The sequence below is a fragment of the Vanessa tameamea genome, chromosome 6 (assembly GCF_037043105.1).
Source record: "Vanessa tameamea isolate UH-Manoa-2023 chromosome 6, ilVanTame1 primary haplotype, whole genome shotgun sequence".
NCBI classification, from domain to species: domain Eukaryota; kingdom Metazoa; phylum Arthropoda; class Insecta; order Lepidoptera; family Nymphalidae; genus Vanessa; species Vanessa tameamea.
In genome coordinates this window covers 2265278-2287758 of record NC_087314.1, presented here as the reverse complement: position 1 = coordinate 2287758, position 22481 = coordinate 2265278, and the positions used below count along the sequence as shown (strand labels likewise).

At 32.0% G+C, this 22481-nt stretch overlaps 1 protein-coding gene across 2 annotated transcripts in view; it reads left to right on the top strand.

Moving 5' to 3' along the window:
• The first annotated feature begins 299 nt into the window (after nucleotides 1-299).
• The window catches only part of LOC113393185 (vesicular glutamate transporter 1), a 51513-nt gene continuing 29331 nt past the window's right edge, over nucleotides 300-22481 (top strand). The window contains exon 1 of one of the 2 annotated variants that reach the window (XM_026629934.2): nucleotides 300-485. In XM_026629934.2, coding sequence (XP_026485719.1) covers nucleotides 430-485 — 56 coding nt within the window. In that variant the 5' untranslated portion in view covers nucleotides 300-429. Of the gene's footprint in view, nucleotides 486-7178; nucleotides 7395-22481 lie in introns of those variants that run through there. The other variant, XM_026629933.2, reaches the window with a different exon arrangement.

Genomic DNA, 22481 nt, shown 5'->3' with positions numbered 1-22481 from the left:
CAAATAAAAAAAAAATCTCGAAAAGTGAAGTATAAAATGAAAGGTTATAATACTAAAAGTCATATGTAACTATAGAATAAACTGAGTTTTATTTTTATATGTATGATTCATTAATTTATTAGATGCAAAAGAAACAACTCACAAAAATAATACTTATTTTTGATGTTGATGCAATTTGATGCAACTTGATGCACCTTTGCCAAAAATTGATAATTAAATAAAAAAAGAAAACTTACTGTCAAGTGTCAATGTCACTTGCTCATAGCAAACAGCAACTGTCAGATAATCAAAAAAATATTTCTCTGTTTTGAAAACAATACTATGTCTACCATTAAATAAACCAACAAAATGTGATTGTTAGTGGGTATTGGGTGTTTCATTTTTGAAACATTTTTATATACAGATGTTGTATCCCATTTAAATTTCACAATGAAACACCAAAGCCGATATAAATACAGATATTCGCTTTTGCCATTTGAAAATGGGTAAGTTTTCCTTTAATATTTTACTTATACAATGTTATTAATTTAATATAATCTTATACTGGCTGCTTAAATCCCTACAAATTATACATTTGTACTAATAAATATCAATCTAAGATAAAATTTACTAAGCTGAAAAAAAATGTAAATATATTATTATTGGCTTGTGGCATATGTTATACAACTAAATATTTATCTAAATAGTAAAATTTAATCAAATCTAACTACTACAAAAAATTAAAATTAAATGTATAAATAAATCAACTAAAATTATAACATCAATAAGATTAGTATTTGACATAACATGAAATAATTTAAAAACTAAAATCAAAGTATTATTAACTCAAACAGAGTTTTACAAGATTACTTAAAAGTTAAGGTACCATCGGATCAGAAACTAAAAGTAAAAAATGCTAAAAAGAACATTAAAAAATTCATAAGAATTAGTATTCCAACCATAACAGGAAAAAAGCCAAATAAACAACATTTGACAGCAAATTGGCATGATATCATTGGTCGAGAGCTTGATTAATCTATGATATTCACTATGGATTTGTGAAAAAATAGTGTTTTGTATGTCAAAAAAAACTGTTATTGGAATTTGAAATTTTTGGATGTGCCAAAAAACCCAGGCAAGTTACTGCTGATGGTCAAATCTTGTACCACATGTGAGACGGCCCAGAATTTCTCTTATAAATTGTTTCAAAGTCAATATTTTTATGACAAGAGATAAATAACTTGTTCATCCTGTTAAAATCTCATTACCGCACACACAATTTTGTTTTAAATAACATTCAAACATACAAAGTGCTTGTACATAATACATATGTATATGAGTTCCAGTTACCTATATTTCCATTCTTTTATATATTCTTATAGAGTCTTAAGCTTTAATAACATGTTTAAGTTATCTTAGTGGAAATTCAATTATGATTTTAATGACTTTGTAGGTTTTGAGACAAGTTTAAGGATGTCAAAATAATAGTTTGTACAAACTCATAGCTGGGTATCTCGAATTCCAAGATGCTTACCTAATTCTGACTAAGATGACTGGACTGTTAAACTACAGCACATATTCCATTTAAGAATACATTGCCGTAATGATCACAACCCAGAGTTACATGACCGTAACTACGATTGATGAAAAAAAATTAAAAAAACCAAACTCGTAAATGTTGGGTAATATCGCGTGAAGATTTAGCAACAGTACAAATAATACTAATAATATTAATATTTGGTGAAACCGAAGGATTTGTCTGTGCAATTATGGACGAAGTTATCATGACGAACAATTACCGGAAGTATATTGTGAGGGATGGCACGGTGGACATATGTCGGGCGTGTCACACTCCGGGCGAATCCCTTAGACATATTATTTCCGGTTGTTCTCGTCTTGCTAACGGAGAGTATTTGCACAGACATAATCAAGTGGCCAAGATTATCCATCAACAACTTGCACTTCGATAGGGTCTTGTGGTATCAGAGGTACCCTACTACAGGTATGTGCCCGACCCAGTTCTCGAGAATGGTTGTATCACACTGTACTGGGACCGATCTATAATCACTGACAGGACTGTTGTCGCCAACAAGCCTGATATAGTGGTGATAGATCGGTCAGAGCGCCGCACGATAATTGTTGACGTCACCATCCCTCATGACGAGAATCTCGTGAAGGCTGAGAAGGATAAGCAAATAAAATATCTTGACTTAGCTCACGAGGTTGTCGACATGTGGGATGTGGATACAGCAGTTGTTGTGCCGATAGTCGTTTCAGCGAATGGCCTAATGGCCAAGAGCCTCGATCAACACCTTAAGAGGCTCTCGTTAGGCAGCTGGGTCAAGGGCCTGATGCAGAAGGCAGTACTCCTCGGCACGGCGCGTATTGTGAGGAAGTTCCTCTCTCTGGGGCCCTGACCACTGGTGGCTTGGACCTTGTTCCCGCCACTGGTTGGCCTCTGTATTTTATATTTTTAAATATATTTTATATATTTTGTATTTTATATTTAAAAATCTATTATGCATGAGTGTAAATAAATAAAGAAAATTAATAATTATATTTTTATTGTTGTCGACGTGACCGCTCAGTTATGGAAATTGTAATCTACCCGAAACATGTCGAGCACTTCTCGATAAATAACGATATGACATCGGAATAATTACTTATATTATCAACTTTATTTAATAGTTTATATTATTATGGGCTACAATGTAACTGTAATACTAATAAAAACTTAAGTACAATAGTATTATGTTACAATAATTACCTTTTGAACTGAATAACAGTTGTACTTGTAATCCTAAATATCTACTCTAAAGTATGTATGTTTTGAATCTAATATAGTGAGCGGTGGATAATATATTAAATAGTAGAACCTCATTACTGCAACAATATCAATATTTCTTATCGAGCAAAATATACAAAGAAACTAGGCTGAATTGATAACCTCCCTCACTTTAGATTCGGCTAAAAATAACTCATACTCAAATACGGAAAAAAAGAAAACAATTTATATTTCGAGATATTTTGTAAGATAAAGTTTCGTTACAGTAATAATAAAAAACGTTTGCACCTCGGGACGCCCGACAGGAGTGATAACGTAAACTAATCTAATTAGGTATAACTATTTAATATTGAAATTTAAAGTTACACAGACTGGCGCCGTAACGCGTTACGTAAAGCGGTTTAACCCTCCCATAAGAAGTTATTACTTCAATAAATTGTAAAATTACCTTTTCGTATAATGTATTTTTTATAGTGTATATTTGTCTTAGTTTTACTAGGCTATAAAATAACTTTCAAATTGCCTTATCAACTTGAACATAGTAATTATTTTATACAGTAAATATTTGTAAAGATATAGTGAAACGGTTTTGTGCAAAGCCTGGTTGGGGTATATTTATTTATTTTTTTGTCGCCAAACGTCAATACGCGGAGTATTGAGCCAATGAATTTAGACGCAAGGGGACATAATCTCTTAAATCGTGATCGTAATTGGAGGCATTGATGATATATGTAGTTGTTTATACTTACACTGCTAATGTCTATGTGTGACTATATATATCAATCACGAAGAAAAAAAAGAAAATAATCAACCCTTGACTCGTTGGCTCCCATGAAAAGAAAAACTATAATTGTGTAACGCTATGGTTAATTAACTACCTACTTATATTTTCTAGACAACCTGAGGTTGACTGAAGGTATTAAATCCAATTTGTCTTATTCAAGTAGGCTTTTACAACCTTTGAATCGTCTTTAAAGAATTGTATTAAAACGTGAATCTACCTAACCAAGAAGAACCGACAATAAACTCAGTAGTACCTTTTTTCCAACTTTGAAATACAAACTTATGTTAGTAAAATACAATTATTTATAGTCAATCTTGCCTAAAAGAAAACAAGTGTTCGTTCTATGATTTTTATCGTCTGTATTAAATCTTATGTTAAATTATATGCCTTATTTATTAATGCGTTTGTTTTAAACGATTGGAATTTGTTAAAGTTAAATATAAACGTACTCAGTTTCGTATAATATGGTTGTTTAAAAAAAAAAAACAGAACATTTGCGTTATGTATTTTTATTTAAATGTTTGTATGTGTGTTTATGTTTATGTTTATATGTTGGTGTGCGTATGAGTGTAGTATCGATTTTGACTGTTGAATTCGGCTTCAACGAATTAATTATTTGTAATTGTAAGATGTAGTTACATCCTTTATTTATCCCTCATACATTATCTATATATCTATCCATATATTGCTTAAGATGGCATCTTATCATCGAATTATAAAACGTGTTCTATATTTCTCTGCGATTGTTATGATTATTTATTAGTGAGCACTAATAAATAATCAATAACAATGTATGATTCTCTTTTTAGTTTAATTTAATAATTTGTGTAATTTTTCAGTCATGCCAAGAGTCATTATTTTTCTCTAAAGCTGCGGATTTACTCGCTCGAAATCTGTAAAACATTAAAGTCCAAAACCCTCACTTCCAATTTTGCCCCAAGGAGTGTATTAAACAAGTAGCCTATGTCCTTCCCGGGGACTCAAACTATCCCCATACCATATTTCACCTAAATCGGTTTAGCTGTTTAAGCATGAAGAGGTAACAGACAGATCTACAGTCGTATAAATTATAATATTAATAGTAACAACTTGTAAATTTCCTTCTCCTCCCCCTTTGAGGAGAAGGTTAGGAGCATATTCCACCACGCTGCTCTAATTCAGGTTGGTGGATTCACATGTGGCAGAATTTCGTTGAAATTATACACATGTAGATTTCCTCACGATGCTTTCCTTCACCGCCGAGCTCGAGATTAATTATAAACATAAACTAAGCACATGAAAATTCAGTGGTGCTTGCCTGGGCTTTAACCCGCAATCATCGGTTAAGATGTACGCGTTCTAACCATTGGGCCATCTCGGCTCATTAATAATATTTGTAGGGATTTTATGTTTTTTTGTTTTTATTACTACCTAATACGGTCCAGTTTCACTCCAACAAGTGTATTCTTTCCTCCATACTGTTTCCTATCACCGCCGTGATCACGATCTGACTCATACACCATGTAAGTTACGATATTAATATTGGTTATGTCGTTAAGGGCAGATGTATCGGCATAAAGATCGTTTCAATTGTCTGTTATGTTTTTACGTTTTCCGATGCGATATCGTTGAAAATATCCTTAAAATTATCGAATAATGTATTTTTTTTTTATTAAAAGTATACAGAATGGTAACTGGGCCACATATTAAATGGTCACCGATGCCCAAAAACATGACATCGTAAGAAATCCAGCCTAACATCGCCCACGTGCCTTGGGAACCTTGGGAAACAACCAACCTTGGGAATATGCACCTACATTCACACTCAACCTTCAAACTAACACAACAGTACTAAGTATTGCAGTTTGGTTGTAGAATATGTGATGTGTACTGATATCTACCCAGTCGACCTTGCACAGAACCCTAACCATTTTATATAATCTATTCAAACTTTGTAAAGAAAAAAAATATTTGCAAGATTTTGTTAATGTTCAAGGAGGAACTAGGAAAAGTACCACCCATGCAATTGACTCGAACATTTGATCATGCAAATAACAAGTAAATTCTTTGTTCATTGAATTTTAATTGTATCAACAATGTACATTATTTCACGGAGGATGGTGATAACACGAACGAGAGATCGATGCGCTCGTTAGTCCAGAATGAAATAACAAACATTTTAGTTGGATAATAATCCTATACCTATTTACTTGGTGGTAGGGCTTTGTGCAAGCCCGTCTGGGTAGGTACCACCCACTCATCAGATATTCTATCGCCAAATGACAGTACTCTGTATTGTTGTGTTCTGGTTGAAGGGTGAGTGAGCCAGTGTAATCACAGGCACAAGGGACATAATATCTTAGTTCCCAAGGTTGGTGGCGCATAGGTGATGTAAGCAATGGTTAATATTTCTTACAGCGCCTTTGTCTATGGGCGGTGGTGACCACTTAGCATCAGTTGGCCCATATGCTCGTCCGCCAAACAATGCCATAAAAAAAAAAAACCTGAACTGAAAGTTGAAATTAAAATAACACGTATACATAAAACTGTTAAGTATGATTAAAGGTTATTGGTAAAACGATATGGCCCTTTGGTTAGTACACGTGAATCTTGACCGATCTTAATGATCACTTCATTTTAATGTGTTTGTGTTTATAATTCGAAACATCGTGGCATGTCAAACGAAATTCTTCCGTGTTCTTACGTGTGTCCACTAACCAGTTAAAGAGCAGGGTATTGGAGTAAGCTATAAACCTTCAAGAAGACGCCTTAGCTAACAAGACTGCTCACAAACTGCTAATTTTATTTAAGTTATAGTATATTAAAAAATCTACAGACTAAGAAAAATTAAAAAAATATACATAAGTACCTACGTCCGTATAAACGCATTTGAATTGTCATTGTATAAATTAATATAATATGTACCGGTATACGTCGATTCTACGGAGAAGAACCGACATGAAACTCGGTAAATAACCGTTTTTTTTTTTTTTTCAAATATAAACAAAATAATCATCTGACTTGACACAAACCTATAGTAACTCTTTCACTGTGAAAAAACTCTAAATCCATGCCCATCTTTAAGAATCGTTTTAGAAACTTTATCTATACATATCTAAATAATGTAGTTTATAATTATGTATATATATACATTCAATATATACATTTAATTTTGATATATATTAAAAATGTTATATGTGTATTATTGAGATGTAGTTATGTGTAGTTTATAATTATACTTTAGTATAAATATTATTTTATTATAGTTTTTATCTATTTTCTCTATCTATTTCTGCACTTATCTGTTTTCGTTCTAAGCTTCTATCACCAAAGGTTGTCTGTGCGAGATCGCTATAAACGATAAGACCGCCTCTGCGCACCATTTACCTAATTTTTTTTTTTTTTACTTTTTTTTCTCTTATGTATTCATGTGTTGTGCAATAAAGTAATTAAAAAAAAATGATCGTTGTCTACCTTACGATAAATGCCTTTGTCGTATCATTATATCGCGTAATGCGTAATGTTACTCTTAGAAGTATTAGAAAGCCGTAGTATATAATTCGCGTATCAACAATGCCTGCATAGTGGGGATAAATCGCATGAGTGGTGATTCTAGTTAGTAATACTAACTTAGTATAGTGAGAGGCGCGAGCGTCGAGAGACTGGCCAGCCATACTGAAAATTATACGCAAAATCAAAAGTCAACGCAAAATCAACTCAGTGTCGCCGCGTATAAAACCTCATTCGTATAAACTTTATAGTGGTTGAGAAATAGTGACCCCAGTGTAGTGTAACAATGAATGAAGATAACTCTGTTAGTGATGACTTAAAACGCCAAGCGGCTATGTTTTATAACTCAACGGAAAGGTTTGTTTTATAACGTTTTTTCTTTTTTTAATTATTAACCTAAACGGAAACGGTTTGTGTATCATTCGATATTCATAACATTTTTCTGCTCTGTTTAACTTACGCAATGTTTGATTTATGTCGAAATTATAAATGTATAATGAAGTACAGGTTTATTTTGAACACGTTTTAAGATTGATTAAAAAATAAGTTACTTTCGCTTGAAATTGAAATTGCAGTATACGCTGTTTTTTTAAACATTTATTGATACGTGACATTGGCGAAATAATACAGGCACGGGCACGAATAAAAGTTACAAAAAAAAAACATTTATACAAAGTCATCTATGTTATATCTCGTTCTGGAATCGTACAAACAAAGCATTGTTTAGCTCACATAGATTAAAAAATAATTACCTTAATTGCAATTGACGTTTGAAAAATGCAGATAAAATAATATAGATTAATTAGAAGTTTCTGAATTATGTTATTTATATATATATATATTTATAAATAATAGGTAAGTAAGTTTTATACGGTTACCGAACGTTCGTATTAATGACGAAGTCGTGAGCCGCGTACGAAAACATTAACAACTACGTGAGGAATATGATATGAACATATAAATTACATTAAATAAATAATTATAAACAATGTGTTTTTATATAAGTGCATAACAATTTTTTAGCTTACGCCGTCAAAGCTTCGTTCGAAAACGAGGAACTCGTTACAAGGCCGTCGTCTTTTCATTCTACATAATTTGAATATTTTAATTTTATCTGTGTTCGATTTTTAATTTTATCATTCATTTAATAAATAATATAACCTTAACCATTCAGATCACGAATACAACGCAACTAAAGCACCGATATGAGTATATAAATACAAAATTGTTTGACATTACATTAGGACGAACGGAAATTGTCATATTGTATAACACGATATAGGAACACCGCTGGTTTAGGGTGTCTACGTAATATGTATTTGTTTATCTGTATTTTATTACCTGTTCGGCGATGATGCCAAATTGTCAACTCGATATGATGTCACCGGATCCTCTCGACATTTTATGCTACCCTAGTACAAGCAACCTTTATTTTAGTCGAAAATATGAATATTAGCAATCATTATGTATCCGCAATAATATTAGAAAATGTTTGCTTTTAAATATTATATTAACGCATCGTGATACAATAACGTGGTTAATTGAATTACAAAATCTCCTTTGATATTTTATCAGTACATATTCATTTTGTTTTTATTTAAAAAAAAATACCTCAATTGATATTTCACCATGATTTTATTAAATGAAATTTTAATTTAAACAAAACTAAATTAACTGTGTATTACCTGTATTGTATTTGAGATAACGTCACGGCTTTGTCGTCCACAACAGTTGTTATCGGGGTATATAAAAAGATAGACGGTACAATTTCTAATATGAACATTGATTTAAGTCATCAGTCTCGATGAAATAAAAAAGTCAAAACAAACCCAAACGATTTAAGTTTAGATATGACATAGTAACTGACAGACGCGCTAAAGATTATACTAAAGGTATACTAAAATAGAAGTGTTACAGAAACTTGACTAAGGTTTTCCTTAGTAAAATGAGTCACTATTAAATCTGACAGTTTGTTACAGACTTGATCGTTATAAACAAAAAAATAACAATTGTTTCTTTTTTCAAAGTTATAATCAAGTTTTTATACAACAACCGTGTATTTGATAATTTTCCCAAAACCAACTTCCGTTTCATATTTCAATTACAGTTCACATACTATAATAATAAAATACACGTTTTTGTGGCCGGTTGATTAATTAAAAATGACGTTATGACTCAAAGTATTAATTACACATTTGTTTTTAGTATAATAAAACTTACTTAAGAAATACTACACTTTGCATTCGGGATTAAAATAACATACGTTGTCCAATACCATTTTAATTACTGGTTTAAACTCAGAGGTAGATCTTTGTTGAAACCCGTATGGGTATGTACCACCCACTCATCGGCAATTATACCGCCAAACAGCAATACGTAGTATTTTTGTGTTCCGGCTTAAATGGTGAGCCAATGTAACAGACACAAGGGACACGACACAGCTCAGCTCAGCTTAGTGCATTGGCGATTTAAGGAATCGCAAATCACGTCTTCGAGAAACATAGCATTCGATAACAATAACAACATACATCACAACTGGGTACTATCAATACTAGTATTGTTACTATGTATATGTATAATACATACTGACTACTGCACCAATTTCTCTTATATATATATTTATATATTATATTATAGCGTATGTAAATAATAAATATGTCCTTAAGTACATATTGATTGTATGAATATTAACACAACCAGTCAAACGACCTATCTGCCGTACTATGCTAATCAGCCATAACATAGATATACATTTAACATCTTATAGAGTTATAACCCAAACGAAGAATTTTGATCGCTTACTCGCTAATCAATACAGTTTGACGAGGTATTTTTTTTATGGCATTGGTTGGCGGACGAGCATATGGGCCACCTGATGCTAAGTGGTCACCACTGCCCATAGACAAAGGCGCTGTAAGAAATATTAACCATTCCTTACATCACCTATGCGCCACCAACCTTGGGAACGAAGATGTTATGTCCCTTGTGTCTGTGATTACACTGGCTCACTCACCCTTCTAACCGGAACACAACAATCCAGAGTATTTACTGTTATTTGGCGGTAGAATATCTGTTGAGTGGGTGGTACCTACCCAGACGGGCTTGCACAAAGCCCTGCCACCAGTATATTTTGTTAATTAAATTACTTATTCCTATTAATATAATTTCTTGTGTGATATATAGATTAAAAAAAATTAAATATCAGTTCTCAATCCTCGAAGCTATCTAAGGAACATACATAAATAAATCGAACTGGTCCTTGTTTTTGAACTTTTGAAGTTAGGTATAGTAATAAAAGAAATACGAAGAAATTTATGTACACAACTACTATTACATAAAGTAGTATAATAATATATTTCGGATAATCAATTTACCAGCCTCCCACGGAAGCCCCTGTCGTCAATTATTGCGGACAATTACTTTTCAATCCAGCCACAAATGACTTTAGCGATACAGGGACGGAGGCTACAGACACATTTTATTTCAACAAATCTCTACAATTATTGCTATTTTCTACGCCTTAAGTCATTACTCAGGTTTTAATTTAAGTAGCAGACATTTTGAAAATGAAATCTAGATTTAAATTTTGATATTTACTTCAATGACAAAAACTAACGATGTTTAAATATATAATATGAGTTCGGGGTCGGATAGAACTTTATGCAAAATACACACAAATTTTGTAGTTTATCTAGGAACTTCATATGTAGTACTGCATGTTCGTGCTACATATAAAGTTACATGTTAGTTAAATGTTACTAATTTTAAACTATTATGAATCTACATTATCATCTATTATGATTCATAATAGTTTAAAATTAGTAACATTTAAATAACATGTAACATTTTGAAATTATTTTAAGGGGACTACATGAGCTAAATGCAAGTTTTATAATGCAAAAAAGTATAAGATCCGATGCAGTAAACCAAATGAAAAAAATATATGATAATCTTCAGGATACATGCTAGTTATTTGCTATTTTGAAAACATGATGTAATTAATTTGGTACGATAGAAAAAAATCACAAAGTTACCTCTAAAAAAATCTTTTAATAAATAAAAACTATACTTATATACATTTAATAATTCTGGTTTTTTGTCAGATTATTCTACAAGCAATATATTATTTAACCTCTGCGTCACTTTTTTAATAACTTCAATAGATTTTTTTTAAATCAGATATTCTTATTTTCGAACAAAATTCGTACGCATGTGTGCGTAAACGCCGTGTACAGACATTGCCGGCCGAGGCCTGATGCTATACAGACGTGTCGATCTTTTCGTTACGAGCCTCATTACGTAACGAAATATTTTTTTGTAATTTTAATTGTAAATTCATTGTTTCATGTTTTCTTATAATAAATATTATTCTTTCTTGTAGATAAATATATTAAGTTAAAATAATGTAGTAGTAATTAGGCATTTGTTTTTTATTATATTATTTGTCATAAATTTTAATTGTGTAAATATGGGAAATGAAGTGAAACGCGTGAGGAAAACTAAAAAACGTTTATATAAATTAAGCGCCGAACATACTTATGAACGATATTAAAAGGTAAGAGTATTTTTTTAGTAAACATATTTTTTTTTTATAAATTATGAATATTGAAAACATCTATTAGAAATAATGTGCAATCAGTTCGCATAGAATCAGATTTTTCGAGCTGTTCTTCAAATATTATGATAGAGTATTTGGTGAAAGTAAGGATAAAATCAATTGAGAGTGACTACGTTCGATCCCCATGATCTCGAAGCAATTTGATATTTTTCATTAAAAGTACTATGGGGCATATTTAGATACATATTTTTTAAATACATAATTTTATAATTAATAAAAATATAATTACTAACATATATTTATTTTTTACAGAATAAAGAAAGTCGAAAACAATAACACGGAAGCTATTTATATTGCGTAAGAGTTTAATTTTATCGATTTTGTTTATAATAGGAATTAAAGTTATGTATGAACTAATTTTAATAATAAAAAAAATAATGTAATTGTTGTGAACCAGAGAACTAGAATATTTAGAAGTGTCATTTGTACGTAATTCAAAAATTGTAATTTTTAGTAACGTCCGCCATATTAGATTGAAAATGGAAGCCATTCATGAATCGTGGATTGTCATCGAGACTAAATATGTGTGCCAACTTTCAGCTCCATAGCTTCAATGGAAGTAGGTGTAATATTGATTGCAAGATTTCAGGACATACGTACATACATTCATACATACAAGTGAAATTAAATAAAATATTTTAATAAAAAAATTAACACTAAATGTTTTTTTTTTGTAGTACCAAATCCAAATATTTTAAGTTTAATTAAATCAGTTTTATTATTTAATCATTTTCGAATAACAGTCCAAAGCAAAACAAATAATTCTAATATCCTATCTATTTTTATGAGATTTATAATGAAACCTAGTATGATTAACCTAGTTAACCAATGATTCAACCAAATCGACTTGACGACATTTTTTTCTTGTAAATATTTAGATGTTTTTGTTTTAATTGAATTTTTTTTTTCTTTGTGAACCGATATTAATAAAACGAACAAACACTACGCTATAGGTTACCCCACGGTTACTACACTACAGGTTTCGAACACTTACGATTTTATTATATAAATAGATTATCAAACTTTTATAAAAATATTAAAAATTGGTATGTTTTAATATTTAGTATAAGAACTAATTGTGGTAGGTATAATAATATAAATAAAAGAAAAAAAGGTTAAAACTAACTGTCTATTTTATTGTGTACAAAATATAAATAAAAATATTGTAAGTTTAATTGAATCAGTTTTTTTTATAATCATTCGTTAACTAACATCGAAAGAAATAAAAACAATTCTGTTGTCCTATCTATTTTTTATGAGATTTATGATTGATCTTACTTAGCTCGGTTTGGCGCCATCTATTAGAATATTTGGGCGTAACCTCGTTACCTCGCTTAACCCTTAGTTCACGGGCTTGCCGTTTTTGTCGATTTTGTAAGTGTGTGCGTGCAATTCTCAAGGGCACTTAGCTCTTGTAGTCCCCTTAAATGGCCTTATATTCTGCTTCACTCGTGTGAATGTTTGTGACAAAAAGTTTTTTCTGTGCTTTGATGCAAGGTCAATTCTACTGCCAAATTAACACTCGCAAACGGTTCGAAACGTCATCGTTGCTGTTCAACTGTTTTTCTTTTCTACTAACACAACAATCAAAGTCGAAGTCAAAAATCTTTATTCAATATAGTAAGTGTTGTACTTGCTTATCGATAGTCAAAAATCTACCACCTTTTCGGAAATGAACACCTCGGACCTGAGAAGAATCGAAAGAAACTCGGCGGGATATTTTTTTGTTTTTTAAATGTCAATTGTTCAATTAATGTTTTCATGCACTAACAATAAATATATTTTCGTTACTTGAAACAATGCAATTGTGGTTCGGTCGAATTTGAACTAAAATATAAGCGAAATAAATAAGTAATATTGACTCACAGTTACGATTTAGCTGAGTTTTATTTTTGTGTGAAATTTCGAAATCGAAGTTGGATCGAAAAAGAAACAGGAGCGTATCATAACCGTAATATGATAGTAGAATTAACGCCAGGACGTCATTGCTTATAAACTGTAATAATAATAATTGAATAAGACCATTTAGTATTATTTATATAGAAAAAATGTTGGTGATCACGTTTCATATATATTTTAACATTATTGAAGTTATACTTGTTAATGCGCGTTATGAAAAAACATGCGGACAGCACATGTGATGCAATAACGTGAACAGTCAAACTCTCGCCAAACCGCCAATAAAGTCAAAAGTTAATTCTCTCGAAAAAGTAACTTCATACAAGATCTTATTTTACAACGTTTATTATAACTAAAAAATAAGAAATTACATAATATTATTGTTATTAATAAATTTGCATGCAATTAAAAAAAAAAAAAATTATAATTACGCAGAAGTAAAACTTCTCATGTACCTTATATTATTATTAATTATCAATTTACTTCACTTATTAATCAAAATACCTACATTTTCATAGTCCTAATTACTAATAAAATTAACTTAAGTTATACTTATTTTATGTTCGTTTTAAGGTGGAACCGCATCTGCTTGTTAAGTTTCATAGATTACTAACAGCACCGTCAACACCTCGCTTGGCTATGTTATACGTGGAATTATATTGCATGACATTTTTCCACTAAAAACCGTTGAGACATGCTGAATATAATGGTACAAAGTTCATGTCAAAATATTCAGCGGTTTTTGCGTAACGTGCCTTCAAAAAAAAGCGATCTTTTTATAGATATAATAGATAGACTAGCGTCCCGTCCCGATAATGAGGATTCACTCACGAAGGCGCGCCCCTCCTCGCTAAATTGTCGGTGTGCTTTAATGATGCTCGTGTTCACGAGTTATCTTAGTGTTGATGAGATGACTCATGTCAGAATAACAAATTATATTACTATAAAATAAGAATTTCAATACATTTCTAACAACTAGTATGTTAATTGATAGCACTTATGTTTTAAATACAGTAATGGCAAGAGGACAATTCAATAAATTATTCTGACATCGTAATAACTTCCCTTTTAATGAAATACATATATACCTATGTGCAAATTATATCTTTACAAAAATAAAATACCTAATATGTATTTCAAAATATTAAAGTCATGTTTTAGGTCTATATATATTTATTGAATTACTGACGCGATGAGAATACATTTCTTCATATGTATGTACATATAAATAATCTATGCTAATCAGAGTCGGTTCCTGAAAAAATAGCGCCTTGACTTTCGACGAAATTCTAATCAAAAATTCGCAGGTGAAACGAAACTTGATATAAATATAGCGGCACACATAGCACACAAACCATCAACCACTTTCTACCCCCTCGAGGGATACATTTAAAAAAAATAAACCTTTAAACTATATCCATAAAAAATGTTCATGTAAATCAGTTCAGCGGTTTGGGTGAGAAGAATTAACAGAGTTCCTATAGATTAAGAATCGTCTGTACGGCATACAGCAGATCTATTAGGAAATCTCTTTAACCTTCCTTTGTTCTCCTTAACCGTAAATCAAGATTGCTATATTACTTATAATGTACCAGGAAATCGAATGGACGTCATAATCCTTTTAAGCTATTTACTGACCCAACGAGGCAGCAACGGAATGATCATTGACCATGCGTATAAAATACAATTTATTACTTTCAAACAATCGTTGCATCAACCCATTCGTGCCACCGATGTTGAATGTCAAACGTTTATGTAACAACTCGTAACTGCTTCATTCACTATAAAGGTTTTACATTGTTTAAAATATTTGAGTGTTTTATTTTAAACCAAACGCTTCAACGAGAAATGTTATCAAATATATATTATACGACATACGGCATTGTTCGAGTGGAATTCTGTTTTTGACGAAAATCTTTAATAAACTTATATAACATAAAGAGCCTGTAAATTTCCCACTGCTGGGCTAAGGCCTCCTCTGTCTTTGAGGAGAAGATTTGGAGTATATTCCACCACGCTGCTCCAATGCGGGTTGGTGGAATACACATGTCACATACATGCAGGTTTCCACACACGTGAATTATAAACACAAATTAAGCACATGAAAATTCATGTATTCATGTAGTCAGCTCAAACTTATATACAACCTTACATTTACAACATTACCCCATTGAAGGGTAAAAACAGTTACCTGTCTATCTTTTGATTTCAAACTTGTTTCGTACTTTACTTCTTCAACATTGGTTAATTAGTTTAGACAGACAGAGGTACTTTCGCATTTATAATATTGATCGAGATTTCCATGTTCTAAGTATATGTAATGTGTTAATTGCTTAGGTAAAGCACAGAGACAACATTCTAAAAACAAAAGCGTGATTCTGTGATAATTATCTTTTTATCTCATTCGTGAAATTTTGACATCCAACTTACGGTGATACGCCATTTTGATACGTGTATGCTGTAAATTTTATAATCATTATAGTCAGTATCGCATATCACATTCTGACATTCCACGCTCGTGTTCTGAGGTGAGTTTCGAGTTTCTTCTTACATAATACGTCTAAATCTGCCTATCCATTTTTCATAAATAAAATGTAAGTATTTGTAACCATAATATATTTACCGACTCGTACAGATCAAGTAAAGTTCTACATTAACAAAAGACAAATTACAAGTCGATTGACTTGAAGAATTGGTATTTGTCATATAAATTCGAAGACTCGTAATCTAAATCAAAGTACAGCCATATGTGTACACTGACTGTGAGCACCGTAATGTAATACTAAGCACATATTTAAATAATGATTAACAATTGTTCCACTAATTACCTTAATATATAGTATCTAGTAGTATATAGTATATAGTATCTAGTACTAAAATTTCATCGAAGAATATAAAATTAGTTGTGATAATTATAGGTATGCTTGAGTCTTCTATGATTTTTGTTATGGATCGTAGAACAGGATGATGTTAATCAGCAGTTGTGAAAATTTACCACGTGGTGACCCAGATAAAACTAAATTCTTCAGTTTAATAAAGCCTTTTAACCTTTGACTGAGAATAATTTCGTAATTTAAAAAAAAACAAAGCATATTCCTTATTTAAAATTTCCATATTGTCAACATGATTTTTGACCTAATTCCTCTCGTACAGCCTGTAGATAAGCAACGTCAACTAGAGTTATAGCAGGATTAAACAGGATAAAAAGGGACCGGACCGAAATGGTAGCCCATTCTGTGTGCCAATCGTAAGAGGATGACTAAAAATACTACTGCTTAAATAATATCTGTGTATGGATTAAGTTTACTCTGTTATAAAGGAATTTGGTGTGAGCCGCTACGAATGAGATTTTTTCCTTTTATTTTAAGTAGCGGGACTCTCTCGCTCTTCTTTCTTATCTGCATCGTTTTATTTTTTATTATTAAGGTAAAATAACTCTTAACGCTATAATTTTAAGCTACAATTATATTTCTACCACGAAATTTGAGTCCCTGACTTTTTGATTTACATATTTTTTGTCATATGACGTTTCTTTCTTCAGTTTTAGTTCCAGTTAAATTCTTATTTACTAATTATTATACATACATACATAATTTCAATACTATTTCACAATCACTGTCCTAATAATTACTGGATCGCGTTAGTTAGACCGATAGTTCCGCCAACGACGCTTATTCTAAGAAACATGGCTAACAGTTGCAAGCCTCGATTTGGTCAAATCTATGAACAGGGCGATGTCGACAATATTAATTCTTATAATAAATAACAAATACCTTCACATATGGATATTATGAGAATTTTGAATGAACGCATTAGAAAAATGATGCAGTGTGCGTCATGAGATGTATTAACACATTAAGATCAAAATGTTCACGCATGATTCTATAAAATGTATATAGTAGGTACTAACTTTTACCCACGTTTTCGTTTGCGTAAGAGTTCACAATATTTTTTTGAGAGAGCCAAGATGGCCTAGTGGTTAGAACGAGTGCATCTTAACCGGTGATTGCGGGTTCAAATCCAAGCAAGCTTGTTGTATGTTGTTCAAAATATTTGCAAAGTTTAAGAACGCTAAGGACCGTTTTTGGTACATGCATAATATCAGTAAGAGTGGAACTTCAGAACGTTGGGTAAAAGTACTGGGTCTTATAATATCATTGTATATACTCAATATTTAAAATTTTTTAGACTTTTTAAAGAGGATGTCATACATGATTGTTGCGAGTCTCTAACTGTTTACGCAGCGCACGCAATCTCTCAAAATGAATAATTTTCATCCGTTTTTGCAACATTTTTCATTGATACTCCGCGCCTATTAGTCGCAACGTGATAGTAAGTATTATAGTTTCTTCGATAAATGGACGATTTAACACTGACGAATTGATTTTTCTTGAAAAAATTATTCACATGAGCGTGTTCCACCAACCGTACAAACTCTTTCAAGCTTTCTAATATTAGTATAGATTTTTAGGGCAATTGACTCTGGCCGCCATAACCTAGATTGGTTAGTAGGATATCACCGTCATTAATGTATTGACTTAACCTTAAAATATAATCAGAGAATGGAATGAGTGCGTAGTTACAAGTATACGTTGAAACAGCTTCTGTTCTATATGTATTTCCGCATTTCTATACATACCTTTAATAACATATTCTTTGTCGGGAAATGTTCTATTTACAAAGCCTTGAATACATACAATGACGTATTATATAAATTTATTTTACCAAAAAAATAAAAATAAATAAATGACAGTAACTAGCTAATAATGTGAATATTATAATATTTCGTGATATATATATATATGGATAGATTTCTTAACGTTTGAATATAGTAAACATACTCAGGATACTATAGTATTATCTATTATTATTGACTGACCAACTTCTCTTTGTACTTAATTTTAAGATTATTTGGTAGGACTACAACAAACCTGCGTCAACCTAGTCTAGACAAAGTTGCATATCGATACCTTTCTGTTTTTCCTGACGTTTTGACGAACGCCCTTTTGGTGCGTTTTCTTTTCATCGTCTACCTTATATCTGGTATGGGAGGTTTAACAAATACAATATTTATTTATTCTTTATATAACTCCTATTAATAAAACGGAATTGATGTTGTACATGCAGAAATTTGAAGTCTATAAGTAACGTCATTATTTAAGATTTGAAGCGAACCACAATGTAATTTTCTTCAAGTATTGTCCTTGACTACTGCAGATGCACTAAGATAAGTTTTTATATTTCCTTTACCGAGAAAATTCAAAGAAAGCTTTGGCGGTGCAGTCGTTTTGTTATGGCTTTGGTTGTTTGCCTTGGACAATTTATTTTCTAAGAGTAAATTAAATAAATAAAATATATTTTTTAAATTTCATGTCGACAGGTGGTTTAGTGGGACACCTGATGATAACCGCCCCTGCCCATAGACATTGGTACTGTGAAAAATATTAATCAGTCCTCAAATCACCAGTGCGCCAACAATCTTGAGACTATGATGTTATGTCCATTATGCCTTTACCTACACTGGTTCATTCAACTTTCAAACAGGAACACACAAATATGTATAATCAACTTATAACATTCGTTCTGAAAGTTCTTGGTGGTAGGGCTTTGTGCAAGCCCGTCTGGGTAGGTACCACCCACTCATCAAATATTCTAACGTTAAACAACAGTAGTTAGTATTGTTGTGTTCTGGTATGAAGGGTGAGTGAGCCAGTGTAACTACAGGCACAAGAGACATAACATCTTAGTTCCCAAGATTGGTGGCGCATTGGCGATGTAAGGAATAGTTAATATTTCTTACAGCGCCATTATCTATGGGCGGTGGTGACCTCTTACCATCAGGTGGTCCATGTGCTCGTCCACTAACGTATGCCAAAAAAAGAAGTATAAGCCAATTATCGGCTTGAAACTCAAACAATTTGCTTACAATTTCATTGTTACAGTATTCTCACAATTCGGATCAATACGATTGTATGACGTTCAAATTAAAACCATCGATTGTGATTGTAATTCCTCGTGCGTTGAAATAATATTGATTAATTACCCATAATACGTATTGTGACTAATACAGTCAGTATTTCATATGCTTTATACGAATACAACACAACTGTTGCATGTGGAATATTTTTAGAGCCAAAATTACAACCGACTTTGTCCCGAATATTGATCAATGAACTCGCGTCAGTCTCGACGAAAAAGCGGGATGAACTGCATTGCTTCTATAAGAACTGGTCTTGCATGGCAGAGAAGTAAAAAGTTTTGAAAATACTTTTGCCCAACTATGGAACGCACCAGATTATGATATTTTATTTCTATTTAGGCATCGGCACTGTAAGAAATATTAATACATTGCCTCACGTCAGTGCACCACTAACCTTGGGATCGAAAATATTTTTTCCCTTTTATTTGTACTTACACTGGCTTACTCAGCCTTCAAACCAGAACACATCTATACTAAGTAATTCTGTTTGTATCTACCACCAACTAAAGTAATAATACGAACAGTAAAATATTATTGATTGTTTTTATCATTAGATAAAAAATACTTTTAGTTCACAATGATACGAAAGCCACATCGTACCCATCATAAAATTAACGAGGATTAGTGTCGGGTTATCATTCTGTAGGTATTGAAGTGTTCCAGTTTGAATAGTTTAAAAACCAGAGTTTTTACGAACAAGTGACAAAATCTTTAGGACAACTTAATCATAGCTAAAAAAACCTTTGAGCTGAGCCCATCTGAATAAGTGCCACTCATTCATCATATTCTACCACCAAACAACAATGCTTAGCATTGTTGTGTTCCGGTTTGAAGGGTGAGGGAGGCAAAAAGGACAGGACATCTTAGTTCCCAACGTTGTTGCCGCAGGAATTTTTATATAAACTTAGCAGTGAAATTATATAAATATAATAATGAATAACTCTTAAATACAAAAGCAGTTTTATTGCTATAAGAAACATTATTAATTATGATCGATCAACACTGTATGATAACACGGTCTTGACAAGTTAGGAATAAATAAAGCCATTCTATCACCAAACACCAATAATTAGTATTGTTGCGTTTTATTTTGAAGGGTGCTTGGGCAGGTGTTGACTGCCTCATTGGTTTAGTGGCTAGACATAAGGACGCAGAAGCACCAGGTCGGGCCAATTAAAAGTTATTGGATGTTTTTACCGAAAAATTCTCGATAACAGTCCGGAGGCTGGAAGTAGGAACTGTGTACACTCCCGTGCCTCGGTAAGTACGTGAAGCCCTTGGTCCTGCGCCGAATCTCTTTCTGGTCGTGTTGGATTTACCGTCCCATTGGATTATGATAGTTGGGAATAGATACCTGTGTTTGTGCTCACAATTATGCACTGTTATATGTCCTGCGTAGTGCGGCTGGTCTGGCCGATAGTGACTTCCGGCCGGAATCGGTCAGGACGACATCATCATAACAATATTTTTTTGCAGCTGTATTTTTCTTTCACTCTCTTGGTGTCTAATAAGGCATATATATCTATTCCATTATAAACTAATTAAAAACAAAAATGACCATTAAGAACAATCGAGGCATGCCGAAGATATCACGAAATCATTGCTTCGTTTTATTGCGTCGTTAACTAAACTCCCGATGGTATCATTACGTTGATGGCAACCGTGGGATGGATGTGGATGGTGTCAGCTGACCTAATTAGCCTTTGACCCAATTACGTTTTTAAGAGGTCTATAGGATATTTCAATCTATCAATTTAACTGATCGTTGAAACGATAAAGACTTTCATCGTTTATTTCTGAGCCGAGATGCTCACTGGATCTGAAATGGTTAGATGTGAATCTTGAACCGAAGAACGAGTATTCCAACCTGCCTTCATTATTATTTTCATATATCTTATGTAGTTAGAAGAATTGGTTATTGGGAGAACCAATGGTACTTGGTCACCCATAGACATTGGCGCTGTAAGAAATATTGACCACTCCTTACATTGCTAATGCGCCACCAGACTTGAAAATTAAGATGTTATGTCCCTTGTGCCCGAAGTTACACTGGGTCACTCTCACTTCAAACTTGAACACAATAATACTAAGTTTTGCTGTTTGATGGAAGATATCTCAGACGGGCTTGAGCAAAGCCCTACCACGAAGAAACTGATGAATTTGATATGGAGTGTTAAGGGCATAATGGGATTTGTTTCTTGCCACTGCATTACGCAATCTTGCACCGTTCAACCAATCTCCATAACAATCGGTATAAATACTTATATAAATATAGATACAGGGAAACGTCTGCAGAGTTGTAGGATAATAATATATAAATATAAAGAAACATAAAAAATTATGAAGGCTTACGTTGCTGTTATTCTATTTGTAATAATAATAATAGATTTAACTATTCAATGAAATCACTATGCATTTTGGAAAATGTATCACAAGACAGCTAACAAAATTGAATGTCTAAATTTATGAACCTGTCCTTGCTTTTGTACATAAATGACTTTTGATAATTTCGAACTAAATAATAATTATAGTTACTGAACGTGCAATGTTTAATATATTTCGTATATTTAATATATTGTCGTATTTAAAAAAAATGGTCGGTTGTTGATGTATAACAACGATATAATATAGTTAAATATATAATAAATTATAAAATTAAAATTATTAAAATATAGAAAAATGTAATCAACAAGATTGAGGCTTGAGCCTTTTTTTAGAAACCTCGACCGTATGAAAAAGTTGATTACTAAATTGATGGTCAGTCGTTCAAAGCAAAAAAGTTGACATTACGTTGAAGAATAGAAAATAATTTGCAGGCGATTATTCTGTTCAAATTGACGAGAATTCGTGTAATCGATATAAAAAAAATTTAGATTGAGAATAGGAAAATCTTTCGAAATATGCAAATTCATATAATACTAGTTTACGACCGCGACTTTGTATGCGT